The sequence below is a fragment of the Pteropus vampyrus genome, unplaced genomic scaffold (assembly GCF_000151845.1).
Source record: "Pteropus vampyrus isolate Shadow unplaced genomic scaffold, Pvam_2.0 Scaffold518, whole genome shotgun sequence".
Lineage (NCBI taxonomy): Eukaryota > Metazoa > Chordata > Mammalia > Chiroptera > Pteropodidae > Pteropus > Pteropus vampyrus.
In genome coordinates, this window is record NW_011889299.1 from 1,357,414 (window position 1) to 1,372,937 (window position 15,524).

General features: G+C 46.6%; 1 protein-coding gene across 18 annotated transcripts in view; it reads left to right on the forward strand.

The window, feature by feature from the left end:
• Nucleotides 1-14,668, forward strand: part of HUWE1 (HECT, UBA and WWE domain containing 1, E3 ubiquitin protein ligase) — a 153,150-nt gene extending 138,482 nt beyond the window's left edge. For 15 of the 18 annotated variants that reach the window (XM_011383418.2, XM_011383423.2, XM_011383431.2 and 12 more), the window contains 18 exons: nucleotides 415-961; nucleotides 1,617-2,220; nucleotides 3,008-3,126; nucleotides 3,227-3,383; nucleotides 4,575-4,707; nucleotides 4,978-5,180; nucleotides 5,783-5,910; nucleotides 7,163-7,259; nucleotides 8,133-8,288; nucleotides 8,735-8,980; nucleotides 9,240-9,357; nucleotides 10,249-10,389; nucleotides 11,278-11,565; nucleotides 11,696-11,801; nucleotides 12,365-12,482; nucleotides 12,790-12,971; nucleotides 13,256-13,446; nucleotides 14,038-14,668. In XM_011383418.2, coding sequence (XP_011381720.1) covers nucleotides 415-961; nucleotides 1,617-2,220; nucleotides 3,008-3,126; nucleotides 3,227-3,383; nucleotides 4,575-4,707; nucleotides 4,978-5,180; nucleotides 5,783-5,910; nucleotides 7,163-7,259; nucleotides 8,133-8,288; nucleotides 8,735-8,980; nucleotides 9,240-9,357; nucleotides 10,249-10,389; nucleotides 11,278-11,565; nucleotides 11,696-11,801; nucleotides 12,365-12,482; nucleotides 12,790-12,971; nucleotides 13,256-13,446; nucleotides 14,038-14,140 — 3,637 coding nt within the window. In that variant the 3' untranslated portion in view covers nucleotides 14,141-14,668. Of the gene's footprint in view, nucleotides 1-414; nucleotides 962-1,616; nucleotides 2,221-3,007; nucleotides 3,127-3,226; nucleotides 3,384-4,574; nucleotides 4,708-4,977; nucleotides 5,181-5,782; nucleotides 5,911-7,162; nucleotides 7,260-8,132; nucleotides 8,289-8,734; nucleotides 8,981-9,239; nucleotides 9,358-10,248; nucleotides 10,390-11,277; nucleotides 11,566-11,695; nucleotides 11,802-12,364; nucleotides 12,483-12,789; nucleotides 12,972-13,255; nucleotides 13,447-14,037 lie in introns of those variants that run through there. The other 3 variants (XM_011383424.2, XR_002777818.1, XR_002777819.1) reach the window with 3 other exon arrangements.
• Nucleotides 14,669-15,524: the final 856 nt, after the last annotated feature.

Consider the following 15,524-nt stretch of genomic DNA (forward strand, 5'->3'; position numbering starts at 1 on the left):
CCCCCCGCCAGTAGTCCAGAGAAGGCAGAAATAAGCATTGTCTCCTAGGCAGTCTCGTTTTACTAATTGATGCACACACCTGGGCTGGAATCTCTGCTCTCTTTTCAGTCATTGTGTGATGTAGGGCAAGTCACTGAACCTGTTTGAGCCTCTTGTACATCTCAAAAATGAGTGATTCTCTAGTCTTTACAGGCAGCCCCTTGAAGAAGCTGTTACAGACATTGTAGAGTGCCTGGTATATAGTAGGCACTCAAGAGGGCAGCTCTTGTTACTATTAAGAGCCCTTGGACTAGACAGTCTCCATTCTCTAACCTCTTTGTTGGAGGTAGCCAATTCATTCCCCTCCCCTAGGCCTATATGCCTGATCCCAGAGCTCTAGCTGAAGTATTACCCAGAAACTATGCTCTGTTCCAGGCCTTCTGGCAGTAATGTGGACACTCTCCTCCGCCTCCGAGGACGGCTTCTTCTGGACCATGAAGCCCTGTCTTGTCTCCTGGTCCTACTTTTCGTGGATGAACCGAAGCTCAATACTAGCCGTCTACATCGAGTACTGAGAAATCTCTGCTACCATGCCCAGACCCGCCACTGGGTCATCCGCAGCCTACTGTCTATCTTGCAGCGCAGCAGTGAGAGTGAGTTATGCATTGAAACACCCAAGCTGTCCTCAAGTGAGGAAAAAGGCAAAAAGTCAAGCAAGAGCTGTGGTTCAAGCAGCCATGAGAACCGGCCCCTGGACCTGCTGCACAAGATGGAGTCTAAGAGCTCTAACCAGCTTTCCTGGCTCTCAGTATCCATGGATGCGGCCCTAGGCTGCAGGACTAATATATTCCAGATCCAGCGTTCAGGTGGGCGCAAACATACTGAGAAGCATGCAAGCAGTGGCTCCACTGTCCACATCCACCCCCAGGCTGCTCCTGTTGTCTGCAGACATGTTTTGGACACACTCATTCAATTGGCCAAGGTGAGGAGCTTGAGGGAACCCAACTCCTGGAGATGGAAGAGGGGTGGCAGCCACGGCCTAAATGAAATCTGAACTCTAAGGCAGCTAGCAGGTCTTCCTTAGCTGTTATTGCTGAAGCCTATATTGTTTCTAGGAAATTGTGCAGTAAATAACTTTGGGAGACTTTTATCTTTACAGTTTTTATGCATTATCTTACACAGTCATCAAAACCTTCAGTGGTCTGTATTCTTCCCATTTTACAGATGAAGAAGCTGGGTTATAGAAATTTTTAGTGGCTCTGTCATGTGGCTAGTAAGTAATAGAGCTGAGTAGACCTAGAATTTGGTTTAGTCTTTTTTATAGTAAGCATTGCTGCCATTTGTTAAGGGCCTGCTTTGTGCAGGGAACCATGCAACATACATTATCTCCTTTAATCTCCCCATTTTATAAGTACAGAGACTGATGCTCAGTAAAGTTTGCTAATTGTCTCTTTCCCTACAAAGCTCTCATTTCTTTCTCTAGGCTGCTTTGCCATCAGTTGGATAAATTCCCGTGTTACTTTACCAAAGCTGTCCAAAGGAGTGACAAGCCTAGGAACTAGTTGTCTTTTCTTGTCAGGAAAATGTACTTTCTATGTAGACCCCATAGACCAAGCTTGTCTTTCTTTTCCTGTCAGGTGTTTCCCAGCCATTTCACACAGCAGCGGACCAAAGAAACAAACTGTGAGAGTGATCGGGAAAAGGGCAGTAAGCAGGCCTGCAACCCATGCTCTTCACAGTCCAACAGCAGTGGCATTTGCACAGACTTCTGGGACTTACTAGTAAAACTGGACAACATGAATGTCAGCCGGAAAGGCAAGAACTCCGTGAAGTCAGTGCCAGTGAGCACTGGTAGTGAGGGGGAAACCTCCCCATACAGCCTCGAGGCCTCTCCACTGGGGCAGCTCATGAACATGTTGTCACACCCAGTCATCCGCCGGAGCTCTCTCTTAACTGAGAAACTCCTCAGACTCCTTTCTCTCATCTCAATTGCTCTCCCAGAAAACAAAGTGTCGGAAACACAGGCTAATTCTGGCATCAGTGCTTCTTCCACCAGTGTTGCCACCTCAACCACATCTACCACCACTACCACTGCTGCCTCCAGCACGCCCACTCCCCCTGCTGCAACCACCCCTGTCACTTCTGCTCCAGCCCTGATTGCTGCCACGGCTATATCCACCATTGCCGTAGCCGCTTCGACCACAGTGACTACCCCCACGACTGCTACCACTACTGTTTCAAGTAAGTGTGGATGTAGGCTGGGAGCTGTGGGATTTTTACACCAATCTCACCCCCGACTCGCCCATCCAGGTATTCTTCCATAAATGATCTGTTCGGTTTGTGTTTGTGAGAGCCAAATATGTTCATTCTCGTCCTCATCAGTCCCAGTTCTCTCTCTTCCTCTTCTTCTCTCCCTCTCCCTCCCTCTCCTTCCCTTTCTCTCTCCATCTTTCGCCCCCTCCCTTTCTCTCTCCTCTCTCCTGGTCCCCCACCCCTCACACACACACACTCCTGTGAAAACCAAGCATTCACTGAATGTGGCTTCTAGGCTAAGCACCAAAAGGAGAAATAGACGGTCCCTGTCATCAAAGAACTCCCAGCCTTTCCAGCCTGGTTGAGGGAACCAGTTCTCAGAGGAAAGGAGTTCAAGAGTAGGCAGGATACAATGTGAATCGGGGTAGAATAGAGTAACCAGGCCATCCCAGGAAGTGAAGAGAATGAGCCCTACAGCAGACTAGTAAGAATTATTAAAGAAGTAGGTTTTGGAGAGGGGATCTTTAGAAGGGACTCTGATAGTAAAGCATTAGTTGAGAGAAACGTCCAGAATTCTTTGTCACTTTAGAAGGTACACTCATAAGAGTCCTTGGCACCTCAAGTCATTTGGATTTGACTTCTGTGGTTGAATCTCTGTTTTCACTACTTTGCCATTTTGAAGCCCTGGACAGTTTAGTGATTCCTTGGTTCTGCCAATTAAGTCTTTGGCGTGTGGTTTTCAGAGGCTTACAATGTTCCATCTGTTTCCTCAAAGCTTCTACTACTAAGGCTAGCAAATCTCCAGCAAAGGTGGGTGATGGGGGCAGCAGCAGTACAGACTTTAAGATGGTATCCTCGGGCCTCACTGAAAACCAGCTACAGCTCTCTGTGGAGGTGAGTTCAAGCTCTTCTGACCTCCCAGTGTTGGGGGAGAAAGGGGGTTGATAATGTTCTGGTTCTCAAGTTGGGGCTTATTCCTCCTCCTTTTTCTCAGGTGTTGACATCCCATTCTTGTTCTGAAGAAGGCCTAGAGGATGCAGCTAATGTGTTACTCCAGCTTTCTCGGGGGGACCCTGGGACCCGAGACACTGTTCTTAAGCTGCTATTGAATGGAGCCCGCCATCTGGGTTATACCCTTTGTAAACAGATAGGTAATAATAGGAATAATGCAACATGTATTTCTGAAACCTTTCACTTAGGTGTCACCTCTTTTTGGAAGCCTTCCCTGAACCCCTAAGCTAAATCAAACTCCTGTATGCTTCTATAGTCATAGCCCCCATGCTCTCTTCTGTCACAGCACTGATAATACTGGGTTGTCATCTGATTTTCTCTGCTCAGTTGTTCTAAAAGAGCAAGGATGGGCTCCTCTACATCACCAATGCCTGGCACACGGCAGGTAATTGGTGCTTAGTGAAGGCAAATGAGCACACATAGGACTGGCAGTGTCCTCTTGTTTTTCCATTCTGGGCACTTGTAAGAGTCCTATAATGAGCCTGCTGTGGCAGCTTTGCCATCTCAGAGAGGAGCCTGCACTATATTCAGGCCTAGGAATTGAGAGTCAGATAATACTCTGCCTTTATGCAGTTTCAAGGGTACAAAAATTCTAAGAACACTTGCAGATCATCTAGTTACCGTCTTCCTGTTTTACCAAGAAAACAAAAACCCAGTGATACTGCAATTGAATCAAGGAGTAGAGCCAGATTTTCTTTCCGCATAGAGTCTTTGCTCTTGCCCACCCCCATCCCAATCATGGGTCTTCCTACATCTCAGCTACTTGCTTAGTTATCGCCTTCATACAAGGGTCCCTGGAGCTACGGTGATAGGAGATTGATGGGATTGTGTGACCCAGGGCATACTTTGCTGCATGACAATTGTAAGATTCTTCCAGAAGATGTCTCTAACCTTTGTTGACTGCTACCTTGTGGGCCAGGCAATGTCCTAGGCACTTTACTACACAGTAATCTTCTAATTGTCAAAGCAACTTTGTAATGTTAGGCAGTATCCGTTCCATTATTAAGGTGGGTCAGCAGTTTGCCTAAGGTCACCACAAAAACCTCCGAAATTCAAGAGGCATACAGGCTCCAAAACAGATAACTTTCTCCTCTCATTGAGCTGCATTTTGTGTAGATTCAATAGATTCTTGAGGTCAGGTAAATTGATAGTCCCTGGGTAGTTGATCGATACATGAGCACACATAGCAAAATGACCAAAGCAAAATTCCTAGTTATTCCATGTTCTCTGTAGCAAAGAAGATGACCTGGGCAGGTTTCTTGGAAAGGTTTGGCTTTCAGCTGCTTCATTGGAGAATCTCTGAACACTTGCTGGCTCCTCTACCTGCCCAGGTACCCTCCTGGCTGAGCTACGGGAATACAACCTGGAACAGCAGCGGCGAGCCCAGTGTGAGACCCTGTCTCCTGATGGCCTTCCTGAAGAGCAGCCACAGACCACCAAGCTGAAAGGCAAAATGCAGAGCAGGTGGGTGATAGCTGTCCGTTTGGCTATGGAACTGGAATCTGGGACATTCTGAGAGGTTGCTCTTGCTGGTTTTCTGGTGGTGGGTTTTTTCCCCTCTCTGGGCAGATTTTCTTATCTGTCCTATACACATTCGACCCTATTTTTTTCCTACGTGTGAGATTTCCTTGTGAGATTTCTTACTCCTCTGGTTGACACCAGAAGGCCCTGCTTGCTCCAAGTATCTATGCTTTGATGCTGTCAATATACGCAAGCCACCTCTACACTATCCAGGTTTGACATGGCTGAGAATGTGGTAATTGTGGCATCTCAGAAGCGACCTCTGGGTGGCCGGGAACTCCAGCTGCCTTCTATGTCCATGTTGACATCCAAGACATCTACCCAGAAGTTCTTCTTGAGGGTACTACAGGTCATCATCCAGCTCCGGGACGACACACGCCGAGCTAACAAGAAAGCCAAGCAGACAGGCAGGCTAGGTATGAAACTGGAGTGTCCAGTTGAGGGGCAGGGTTGGTGGTGGAGAACCCAGAGTCCCTGAAGGGCAAGACTTAATGTCATGTCTCCTTCCTGTTTGACCTTTCTAAAAGGAAGTGATGATCCTTTCTTAAAATGTTGATGGCTGCATTCTGTATGTCACTCAAGCTGCCTGCATAAGAAATCCATTAGTGCAAGTAGGAATTATGGGGAGTGGAAATCTGGCAAGGAAATTGAGGGCGGATCTTTCGCTGAACAAGATTTAACTCACTGAGTATGCCTCCTTTCTGCTTCCTTGATCACTCCTGACTAAAACGTGGCAGCCATGTTGCCTCAGCCGTGGCCTGCCAAATCCTACCTCTCTTCTTCCTATCCCACAGAACCCTCTCACCTGTCACCATTCATCTGCTTAGCACCATGTCCCCTACCCTTGTCTGTAATGGTAGCTCTTAGTGCGTGATGATGAGCACTTTGAAGCTGCCTGAGCTAAACCTCAAAGACCTCAGCAAGATGGCCTGTGGCGGCCCAGGAGATGGGAAGAGAGAATATTGGACACTCCTTCTTTTTACATTTTATATCTTGCCCTCTTCTTTCTTTCTCCCAGGTTCCTCCGGTTTAGGCTCAGCTAGCAGCATCCAGGCAGCTGTTCGGCAGCTGGAGGCTGAGGCTGATGCCATTATACAAATGGTACGTGAGGGTCAAAGGGCGCGGAGACAGCAACAAGCAGCAACGGTTAGCATGATGCCTGTGGCCCCTCATTCATTTGTCTCTCCCCCTCCTCCACCACATCATCAGTGGGGTTTCAGTGCCCTTACCTTGTATGCTTTTGCATTAAGTTTGCTATATGAATGCTCTGGACAACAGGGTTACTTTCTGTCGGTGGTGTTTTTGTTTTTACTGTTTGTTCACCAGTTTGTTGGTTTGGTTTTATTTGATTTTAAAGCTTGGCCATCATACCCCACTCCCAGCTATCCCGTCAACAGTGGCGCTTTTGCAAACTGCATAATGCTAAGTGTCTGGGTTCTGAGGGGATGTGGGATGAAGATTTTTCAATCTCAAGGAACAATGAAGGTACATCAGAGACATTTCAGGAATCCTGCCTTTTCCTTAAAAGTCCCCCAAACTTGGTACACATTCCACGCAGCCTCTTCTATTCTTCATACTCCCTTGGCACCTAGGCATTCAGACACTTTTAGGAGGAAACCTTCAGGTTCCTAGGTAGCCAGCTCATTGGGATCCCAGCACAGAGTGGCTGCAGGAAAGGCCTGGCATCATGTTATGTATGCTGTGGCGCACTCTCATTGTTTTCCTGTCCTTGCAACATGCAAGTCACCTTTCCAAGATCCAGGATAAAAGGTATCCTGAGGCCTGGTTTTTCTTTGTGTATAATTACTATTATACAGTATCATTTCATTGAGCATGCCAGTAATAGCCTAGAATTTGAGGGCTGTGACTTCAGCAGAGTAGAAAGGGAAAATAGCTATTAATTCTGGAGTATTTTTTCTGCCCAGTCTCTTTCCCACACCTGATAGGACAGATGTTGGCTTTTGAAATAATCCCACACACCAAAGGTTGTACTGATTCCCCTATTTCCCCTTTTGTGAGCAAACAGAAACAAAGAGCAAACCTACCTTCTCTCCATGTGAACTTTATATTTGAGTACACATGTAAACCGTCCCCAGAAAAAATTTGAAATCTGTCCAAGAGGCTGGTGTATGACTGGACGTAGGTTTGGAGTAGAGTGGAAGCAATTCCAGAATCCAGGGAGCTCTTTGGAAAAACTTGCTAGCTCAAGGTGGAGGACAGCGAAGGAGGTGGGAAAGCCATTTTTTTTGTCCTAGAGAGCTACAGAGTTTCCTGACCAAATGTCGGAAGCTGCTTTCCAAGCCTGAGATGTGCGAGACGTGGTAGAGCCAGCCTCTAGCCTGTCCCTGAGGAAAGCAGAGTTGCACCCTTTATGTGACTTTGTCTCCCTTTTATCCAGTCGGAGTCAAGCCAGTCAGAGTCATCTGTCCGGAGGGAGGAGTCACCCATGGATGTGGACCAGCCATCTCCCAGTGCTCAAGATACTCAGTCCATTGGTCAGTACTGCTTCCCGTTTCCGGCCCAGCAAAAGAGAGAGTCAGTCTTCACGGAATGTATGCTGGAGCCCTTGCTCTTGACCTATATAAGCTCAGTGTTTTCCAATTTGTTCAAGCAAACATTGGTTTCTATAAATGCTAATAGACGTTTACCAGCCAAGGTCACTAATCATCACCACCTTTCCCTCGTTGCAGATTCATAGCACACGCTGTGATTCCTGTAGCAAAGAAACTATGATATATGCGTGGAGACGGCATGTGTTTGAATCTTGGCTCCCCTGTTTACCAGCTCTGGGATCTGAGGCAAACCTCTCTTTGCTTCAGTTTCCTCTTTAAAATAGGGATGTTCATAGTTAGGATTGAATGAGTTAACACATGTATGTAGTGCTTAAAGCAGTACCTGGCACACAATGGATGCTGTTATTAGCAGCATTTCTCAAAGTTAATTTCACAAAGAATACTTTTTGGCACCCTTTTAACACATTCCTGTGGAGTAATGTCAGTCCATTTTCAAACTAATCATTTGATAATCCACAAGTGCTCTGGGAGTTAATGAGGCAGTGAATAGACTAGCACTGTCTGGTAGAACTTTCCTGTAGTAGCCACTATTTCAGTTGTACTAGCCACATTTCAAGTGCTCAGCAGCTTGCACTTGAAATGTGGCTAGTACAACTGAAGATTGTATTAATCTTAATTAATTTAAATGTAAATGTTATTCAGTGTAGGACTACAGCTTGCCTTCAGATGTCACTCAGTGTTACTCAGTGGACCAATCTACCTGATCTGTCTAATGGCCTCTGCATTTGGCCTGGGAGAAATCTAAATGAAGGGGAAACCTCAAAGGCTTTCTTACTCTCTCCATGTGTCCTGTAGGCTCAGACGGGACCCCACAGGGGGAGAAGGAGAAGGAGGAGAGGCCACCTGAGTTACCCCTGCTCAGTGAGCAGCTGAGCTTGGACGAGCTGTGGGACATGCTGGGGGAGTGTCTAAAGGAACTGGAGGAATCCCATGACCAGCATGCGGTGCTAGGTGAGTTGTGGCCTGAGGGCCCAGGTCCCAACCCACTGATCTACTCTGGGGCCCTTTGTGCCAGCTTAATTTTATTCCTTCCAGGTCACTTCTCTCTCTCAGTGTGTCTATAATGCGGATGCAAAGGAGAGTGTGTGTGTGTGTTTTTTTTTTCTTTGACTCATGTCAGAAGGAAGATTTGCCTTCTTTTTTTTTTATAGCTTAGTGTCTTTTACTTTTTAGACCAGGGGAATCTTTATACAACTGGTTGCCTATCCCATTTTTCATTGGCTTCAAGGAAGCTCTGACCTCCGCTTTGGCTTCATTTTTCTATGCTACCGTTATATTTTTCCTGCAAGTTTCCATTATGTCTTCTGTACTGTACTTTGGTAATTTGATCATGAAGGAGAAGAGCTTTGTGTGTTGAAGTTTGTAAAATGTCACCTCCCTATCATTCCTACCCCCAGTGCTACAGCCTGCCGTTGAGGCCTTCTTTCTGGTCCATGCCACAGAGAGGGAGAGCAAGCCTCCTGTCCGAGACACCCGTGAGAGCCAGCTGGCACACATCAAGGACGAGCCTCCTCCACTCTCCCCGGCCCCCTTAACCCCAGCCACTCCTTCCTCCCTTGACCCATTCTTCTCCCGGGAGCCCTCATCTATGCACATCTCCTCAAGCCTGCCCCCTGACACGCAGAAGTTTCTTCGCTTTGCAGGTACAGGGGACTCTCAGGCCCCCAAATGTAGAAGGCTTCGTTTTTTACTGGGTCATTGCATACATTTTATCCTTAGCTGATTTTGGGTTGTGTGTTGGAAAGTGAGGCTAGTGAGGTATGGACCATGTCTGGAAGCCCTTGTGTTCCACTTGACCTTTTTTCCCTAAAACAAGGAAAAGAGAGTTGCTGGCTGGATGGCTGTCTTTTGGTCTTCTGGGACCCATGATGTGCTGATTCCTGCTGTACTTTTTCTCCTCAGAGACTCATCGCACTGTGTTAAACCAGATCCTGCGGCAGTCTACCACCCACCTCGCTGATGGGCCTTTTGCTGTCCTGGTAGACTACATTCGTGTCCTCGACTTTGATGTCAAGCGCAAGTATGTACTCTGAATGTTGGAGGAGGGGACAGCTCTCCAAATGGTATCTCCCCTCATAGGAAGGAGCCATAGTTCTTCCTGGGGCAGTATTTCCAAGGAAAGAAGTTTCCCCTAATTAGTGGCAGCCCTTGGAAGGGTGTTGGGCAAAAGGATGGAGACTCATCTGTGCCACAGCCATTGTACTTAAATACTCAACTGGCCTTCTCCACCCCAGTCTCCATTCTTCGTCAGAAAATGCAAGCCTTTGTTTAACCACATGATTTTCTAAAGTCCAAGTCCATCCTTTGGGGCAGGGGCCCCAAGCCCTGGGCTATGGACCGATACCAGTCCGTGGCCTGTTAGGAACCGGGCTACACAGCAGGAAGTGAGCAGCGGGCAAGTGAGCGAAGCTTTATCTGTATTTGCAGCCGCTCCCCAGCACTAGCATCACTGCCTCAGTTCCACCTCATATCATCAGGCATTAGATTCTCATAGGAGCATCAGTCCCTGGTGCCAGAAAGGTTGGGGACTGCTGCTTTGGAGTAATAGAGGAGGCGCAGGTAGCCATAGTACACTCGTAGCAGGGCTCAGGGTTCCACAACACTTCCCTCTTCCCTGCCCTTCTTTTCTTTACTATGTACCTGCACATGCTTACCTGCTTGTTGCAGAAATTCCATGCTGCAATCCCTGTGGGTCCTTACTTGGTGGAGATGGGGCAAATTGAGAGTTGGTAGTAAATGACCTATCTCTCCCAACTACTGGATATTTGCCCAGGGGGACCCAAGTGGGGAGCAGGAATCAAAGTGTTTGGAGGATGGGGGAAGCATCATTGTGAGTCTTCATCCTAATCAGGCAAAACAGATTTGCTCTGCCTCCCCTAATCATGTTTTCCTTCCTTTCCTACCTCCCAAGATATTTCCGCCAAGAGCTGGAGCGTTTGGATGAGGGGCTCCGGAAAGAAGACATGGCTGTGCACGTCCGCCGTGACCATGTGTTTGAAGACTCCTATCGTGAGCTGCACCGGAAATCCCCTGAAGAAATGAAAAATCGATTGTAAGAGCCTAGAACAGAGAACAGACAGGATGGGAGGGTGGGGGGCCTTCCTACAAGGTAGTGAAGGCTTACTCAGGCCCAGATGTACAGGTGAACTCAGGAAGGTGCTGCACTCCCCAGTTGGAATTCCCAGTTGGAATCTAGCTTAGATCATCTCACTGAGCTGCCTCCCAATTTATCAGCCTGCTCTCATAAGACTGTTCCTCTGCTCGCTGGCTGGCCCCTGGGCTAAGCTACTCAACGATTCCAGGCAGACAGAAGAGTCTTTGGCGTTTACAAAGATATACCTGATGGCTTTGCAGAGAGAGCTTTTTTTTCATTGTTAAACTAGAAATGGGAAGCCCGCTAAGCAGATGGTACCTTGGTTTGGGAGAAACCACCCTTGCATGAGTGGGACCGCACCAAATTGGTAATCACTCACTATGATTATGAAGCCACTTAGAGGAGATGAGATGATAGACCTTTTGAAGCAGATTATATGCTCCTAAACTCAGGAACTTGATTCCTCCCCTCCTTTGTCACATGGTCTTGCCATCTGTGTTAAACACACAGGAAGTCAGAGAGGCTTCTGAGACAGACTGGGCCCTGCTTCTCCACCTCCGAATCCTTATGGACATTAGACTCTGGGCTCAGCGTTCTCTGATACCACTTGATTCCACCTCTTCCTCCTTTCCCTAAGTGAGGTCTCATTTAGGCATCTATAACACTTCCTATTGGTGTTCTCTGGAATATTGATCAGCCTCTACTGGTACTTCAGGATATCTCTTCTATCGATGGTGCCCTTTTTTGTCCCAGAGCCCTCTGGGCTCTCCTGGCACTCTGCATTCAGCTCTGTCTTTGCACTGCCCAGGGCTTTCTGCACCTTATTGTTTCTGCTCTATTGTGCAGGTATATAGTGTTTGAAGGAGAAGAAGGGCAGGATGCTGGAGGGCTCCTGCGGGAGTGGTATATGATCATCTCTCGGGAGATGTTTAACCCTATGTATGCCTTGTTCCGTACCTCACCCGGTGATCGGGTCACCTACACCATCAATCCATCTTCCCACTGCAACCCCAACCACCTCAGTTACTTCAAGTTTGTTGGACGCATTGTGGCCAAAGCTGTATATGACAACCGCCTCTTAGAGTGCTATTTTACTCGGTCCTTCTACAAACACATCTTGGGCAAGTCTGTCAGGTAAGGATGTGGCACAGTCCTGGGGCTGTCATCAGTACTGGGAATTAGGTTCTTTTCCTGTGCCCCACCCCTATGCTGCCTTTCTTTCACCCCAACCCATGAATGACCCTGTCTATTTTTATTTTCCTAGATATACAGATATGGAGAGTGAAGATTACCACTTCTACCAGGGTCTGGTTTATCTGCTGGAAAATGATGTCTCTACTCTAGGCTATGACCTCACTTTCAGCACTGAGGTGGGTCAGGAAATCTTGACTGCAGCACATCCCAACTAATCTAGGAAACCCCTTGATTCCAGAATCCCCCTTGAACTGGCATTGGATAACCTCGTGGTTTTAGGGAAGCATCTCGACTTCCTGAAGCTCCATGCCATTTCCCATCTGGCAGAGAACAATGGGTACCAATCCAGGCTCTTTCCTAGTTTCCCCTTTATAAAAAATAATGCTTCGGTGCATGCTCTAGTACATTATTTTCCATTCCCAAAGGTAATTCATTATAGAAAAATTATATAGAGATAAAAGAAAAACAAACATTTTAAGATTACTCTTCCCCCGAATTGTTTTCTATAAAGACTGTGTTGTGTTACATTACATATGTTAGCCATGCCTTTTCCCTTTTCGCCCTTAACCTTTCTTTATGAGGCAGTTATGAGCTTATGAGAAAAACGTCACTTTTTTATGACTTGCTTCAACTCTCTGCCTAGGACATGGAAAAGAATTTAGGGTGTGTTCCCAGGTATCTATGTAAGTTCCATCCTAGACCAAGCCTGATAGTGTGATTGGTGTTTTGGGTATTCTAGGTCCAAGAGTTTGGAGTCTGTGAAGTTCGTGACCTCAAACCTAATGGGGCCAACATCTTGGTAACAGAGGAGAATAAGAAGGAGTATGTACACCTGGTGTGCCAGATGAGAATGACAGGTAGGAGAAATGTCCCTTAGACCCTTCGCTGTTCCATGTGGGAAGAGGTCAGGCCTCACTTCATTTCACAGACATCATTTCCTCTCTTCCCCTGTGCCAGCCACAAATGCCTTGCACAAGAGGAATCTAAAAACTTAACCAAAACTATTTCCCTTCATCCATCCTCACATGGGGGCCTGGAAACAGAGTGGCAGGTGAGGCAAGCAGACCAGTCAGCATCCCAGTAGCAACAGGAGTCAGATTGGAGATCTCTGACCTATAACAGTTGGGAGAGTTCAGATGCCACATGGCTTGATTCTCTCCCCAGGAGCCATCCGCAAACAGCTGGCAGCTTTCTTAGAAGGCTTCTATGAGATCATTCCAAAGCGCCTCATTTCCATCTTCACTGAGCAGGAGTTAGAGCTACTAATATCAGGACTGCCCACAATCGACATTGACGATTTGAAATCCAACACTGAATACCACAAGTACCAGTCCAACTCTATTCAGGTGAGCTGCTGCTGGCATCCCCCACTCCTGTATTCCTAAGCCGTGCTAATTTGTGTGATGCCAAATAAACCAGTACTCTTAAGGGAAGGGGTTTTGTAGATGACCACTTTACCTACATGTAACTCTTCATTCTTCTGGAGAGTTTTCAGGTGTTGTTCTTTCTCATCTTATAAATGGACTGAATTCGATCTCACAGAAGGGACTCACCTAAGATTCCAAATCCCATACCCTCTTTTTCCAGGAGCTCTCTACCTAATCCTGGATTCTTATGTCCCTTCCTGCAGATTCAGTGGTTCTGGAGAGCATTGCGTTCTTTTGACCAAGCTGACCGTGCCAAGTTTCTACAGTTTGTCACGGGTACTTCCAAGGTGCCCCTGCAAGGCTTCGCTGCCCTTGAAGGCATGAATGGCATTCAGAAGTTTCAGATCCATCGAGATGACAGGTCCACCGATCGCCTTCCTTCGGCTCACACATGGTAAGAGGAAGGGTTTGTTCTCCAAGCATTCAGATTGAGCTTGCATATATGCTGCTTCTAAGGCCTCTCTACCCAAGGTCAGGAACTCAAATCTGACCCTGGCTACCCTGGTCTTGGGGTAACTCAGAATTTGGTGGTTTTGTGGAGAAGCTGATAGATGAGAAGCCAGCCCAGACTCACCATGGGACTGGGGAGACATTGCAGATGAACACTGCCACATGAGACCATGGTATATTCCAGGGCTCAGCGTGGCTGGAGCAAGCAGTTGCAGAGTTGCAGGGAGCACAAAGCTGAAGAACAGCAGAGTTTGTTCCATCAGGAGTCAGATCACCAGTGAGCCTGATTCCTCCTTGGAGCTTGCACGTCGACCCAAAGCCATGGTGTTTAAGGAGAAGTGACAGTCAGGTTTATGTTTTAGGTGCCTGATGACCAGTATTAGGGCCAGATTAGAAGAAGACATACTAGACTAGGACAAGATTGGGAGTCCGTAAGAAGCGAGGAGTAATAGGTTCCCTCAGGGAAAGATCAAGTGGGCACCATGGGACTTAGTTATCATCTTTTATTATAAACCGATCTTTCTTCTTTCTCTAGTTTTAATCAGCTGGACTTGCCTGCCTATGAGAGCTTTGAGAAGCTCCGCCACATGCTACTATTGGCCATCCAGGAGTGCTCTGAAGGCTTTGGGCTGGCCTAATAAGGCCCTGCCCACCGCTGTGAGGTTTTTCTACCATTGTTGGACTTGGGAAGGGGGGAAATAAAAACAAAATGAACCAGAAAGAAAATGTCAAAAACCAATAAATGAAATCCACCAACTCACCATGTGTGTGTCCCAGCTGCCCCATCTTCTCCAGTGCATACCTGTTCCTTCTCTCCTGCTCATTTTTTCTCCCCCTCTCCCTTTTCCTCACCTTTCCCCATTCCATTGCCGTCCATGATTCCCACCCCATGTGTTAAAAAGGCAGTAGCCTTTGCAGGGACCTGTTTGTCCCAACTGTTTGAACAGTGTGCTCCTCAGAGTCTGTGTTCAGAAGGATTTGCTGCATTGAGACTTGAAACCTTTGGATAGGGGAAAAAATTATATATATATATATTTTTTTGTTCTGTTTGCATTTCTTAATTTGTGCTTGGAATGTGTTGATGTGCACAGCTAATGATTCAGTGCGAGACAAGATTGGCGTCTGTGTTGTGGAGGTTTCAAATAAAGAGCACTCTTCATAACTCACTTTTCACAATGGCGTTTTTTTCCAAGCTTAACAAAAATTCCAAGCACATGCTAGACAGACGTCTGGAGAAAAGAAACAAATGGATTCTCCAGAAAACCATTTCCACCGCCACCACGGTGCATCTGCCTCCTTCAAAGTTGGTTTCCACATAGTCAGGAGAGACCAGTAGCCACCAAGAATTGGGGGGAAGCTCTTTTTTAGAATGGCATCTGCACTTTGGGGCAGTAATGGCATTGAGATCGTAGCCAAGGACAAAGCATCATCTTGCTCGAGGGGAATGAACCAGGAGTAGGTTGTAAGAAATATTCTGAGAACTCGTTCAACCCAACCCACTGTTCTATTTGGTGAACCTTCATAACAGTCTCAAGTTTGAGGCTCAGTTTAAATTTTTGATTTCATTAATATTTTCATTTCTAACAAATTTTAATAAGCAAATAATTTGACAAGCTCTCCAGAAAAAAAGTCTTAACTACCCTTCTGGTTTTGTTTTGTCGTCTGCCTGTCTGCCAGTCTGTTCACAGGTTACTCAGTAGTCTCTTGTGGTTTTTACTCCATCGTGCACTAAAAGCTGATCTAAGGACTTTGATGGTTCCACCTCTAAAGAAAAAAAAATAAAAGTTTAGTTAGAAAAATAATTCCAAGTGTTGCTTGCTTTGTGTGTTTTTTCTCATTCTCTGAGGCTCTGCTTCTTAAAGATATTTCCCATGACCATTCCCTGAAGTGTGGATCTAGGAAAGCAGTGGTGTGTCCTTAACCTGATCCCTTGGTCCTGATGCAAATAATTGCTGGACATTTTCTTTTTTTCAAAATTCAAACTTGTCTGTGCCTGGCCCTGCTGACTGACAAGTGAGTCAA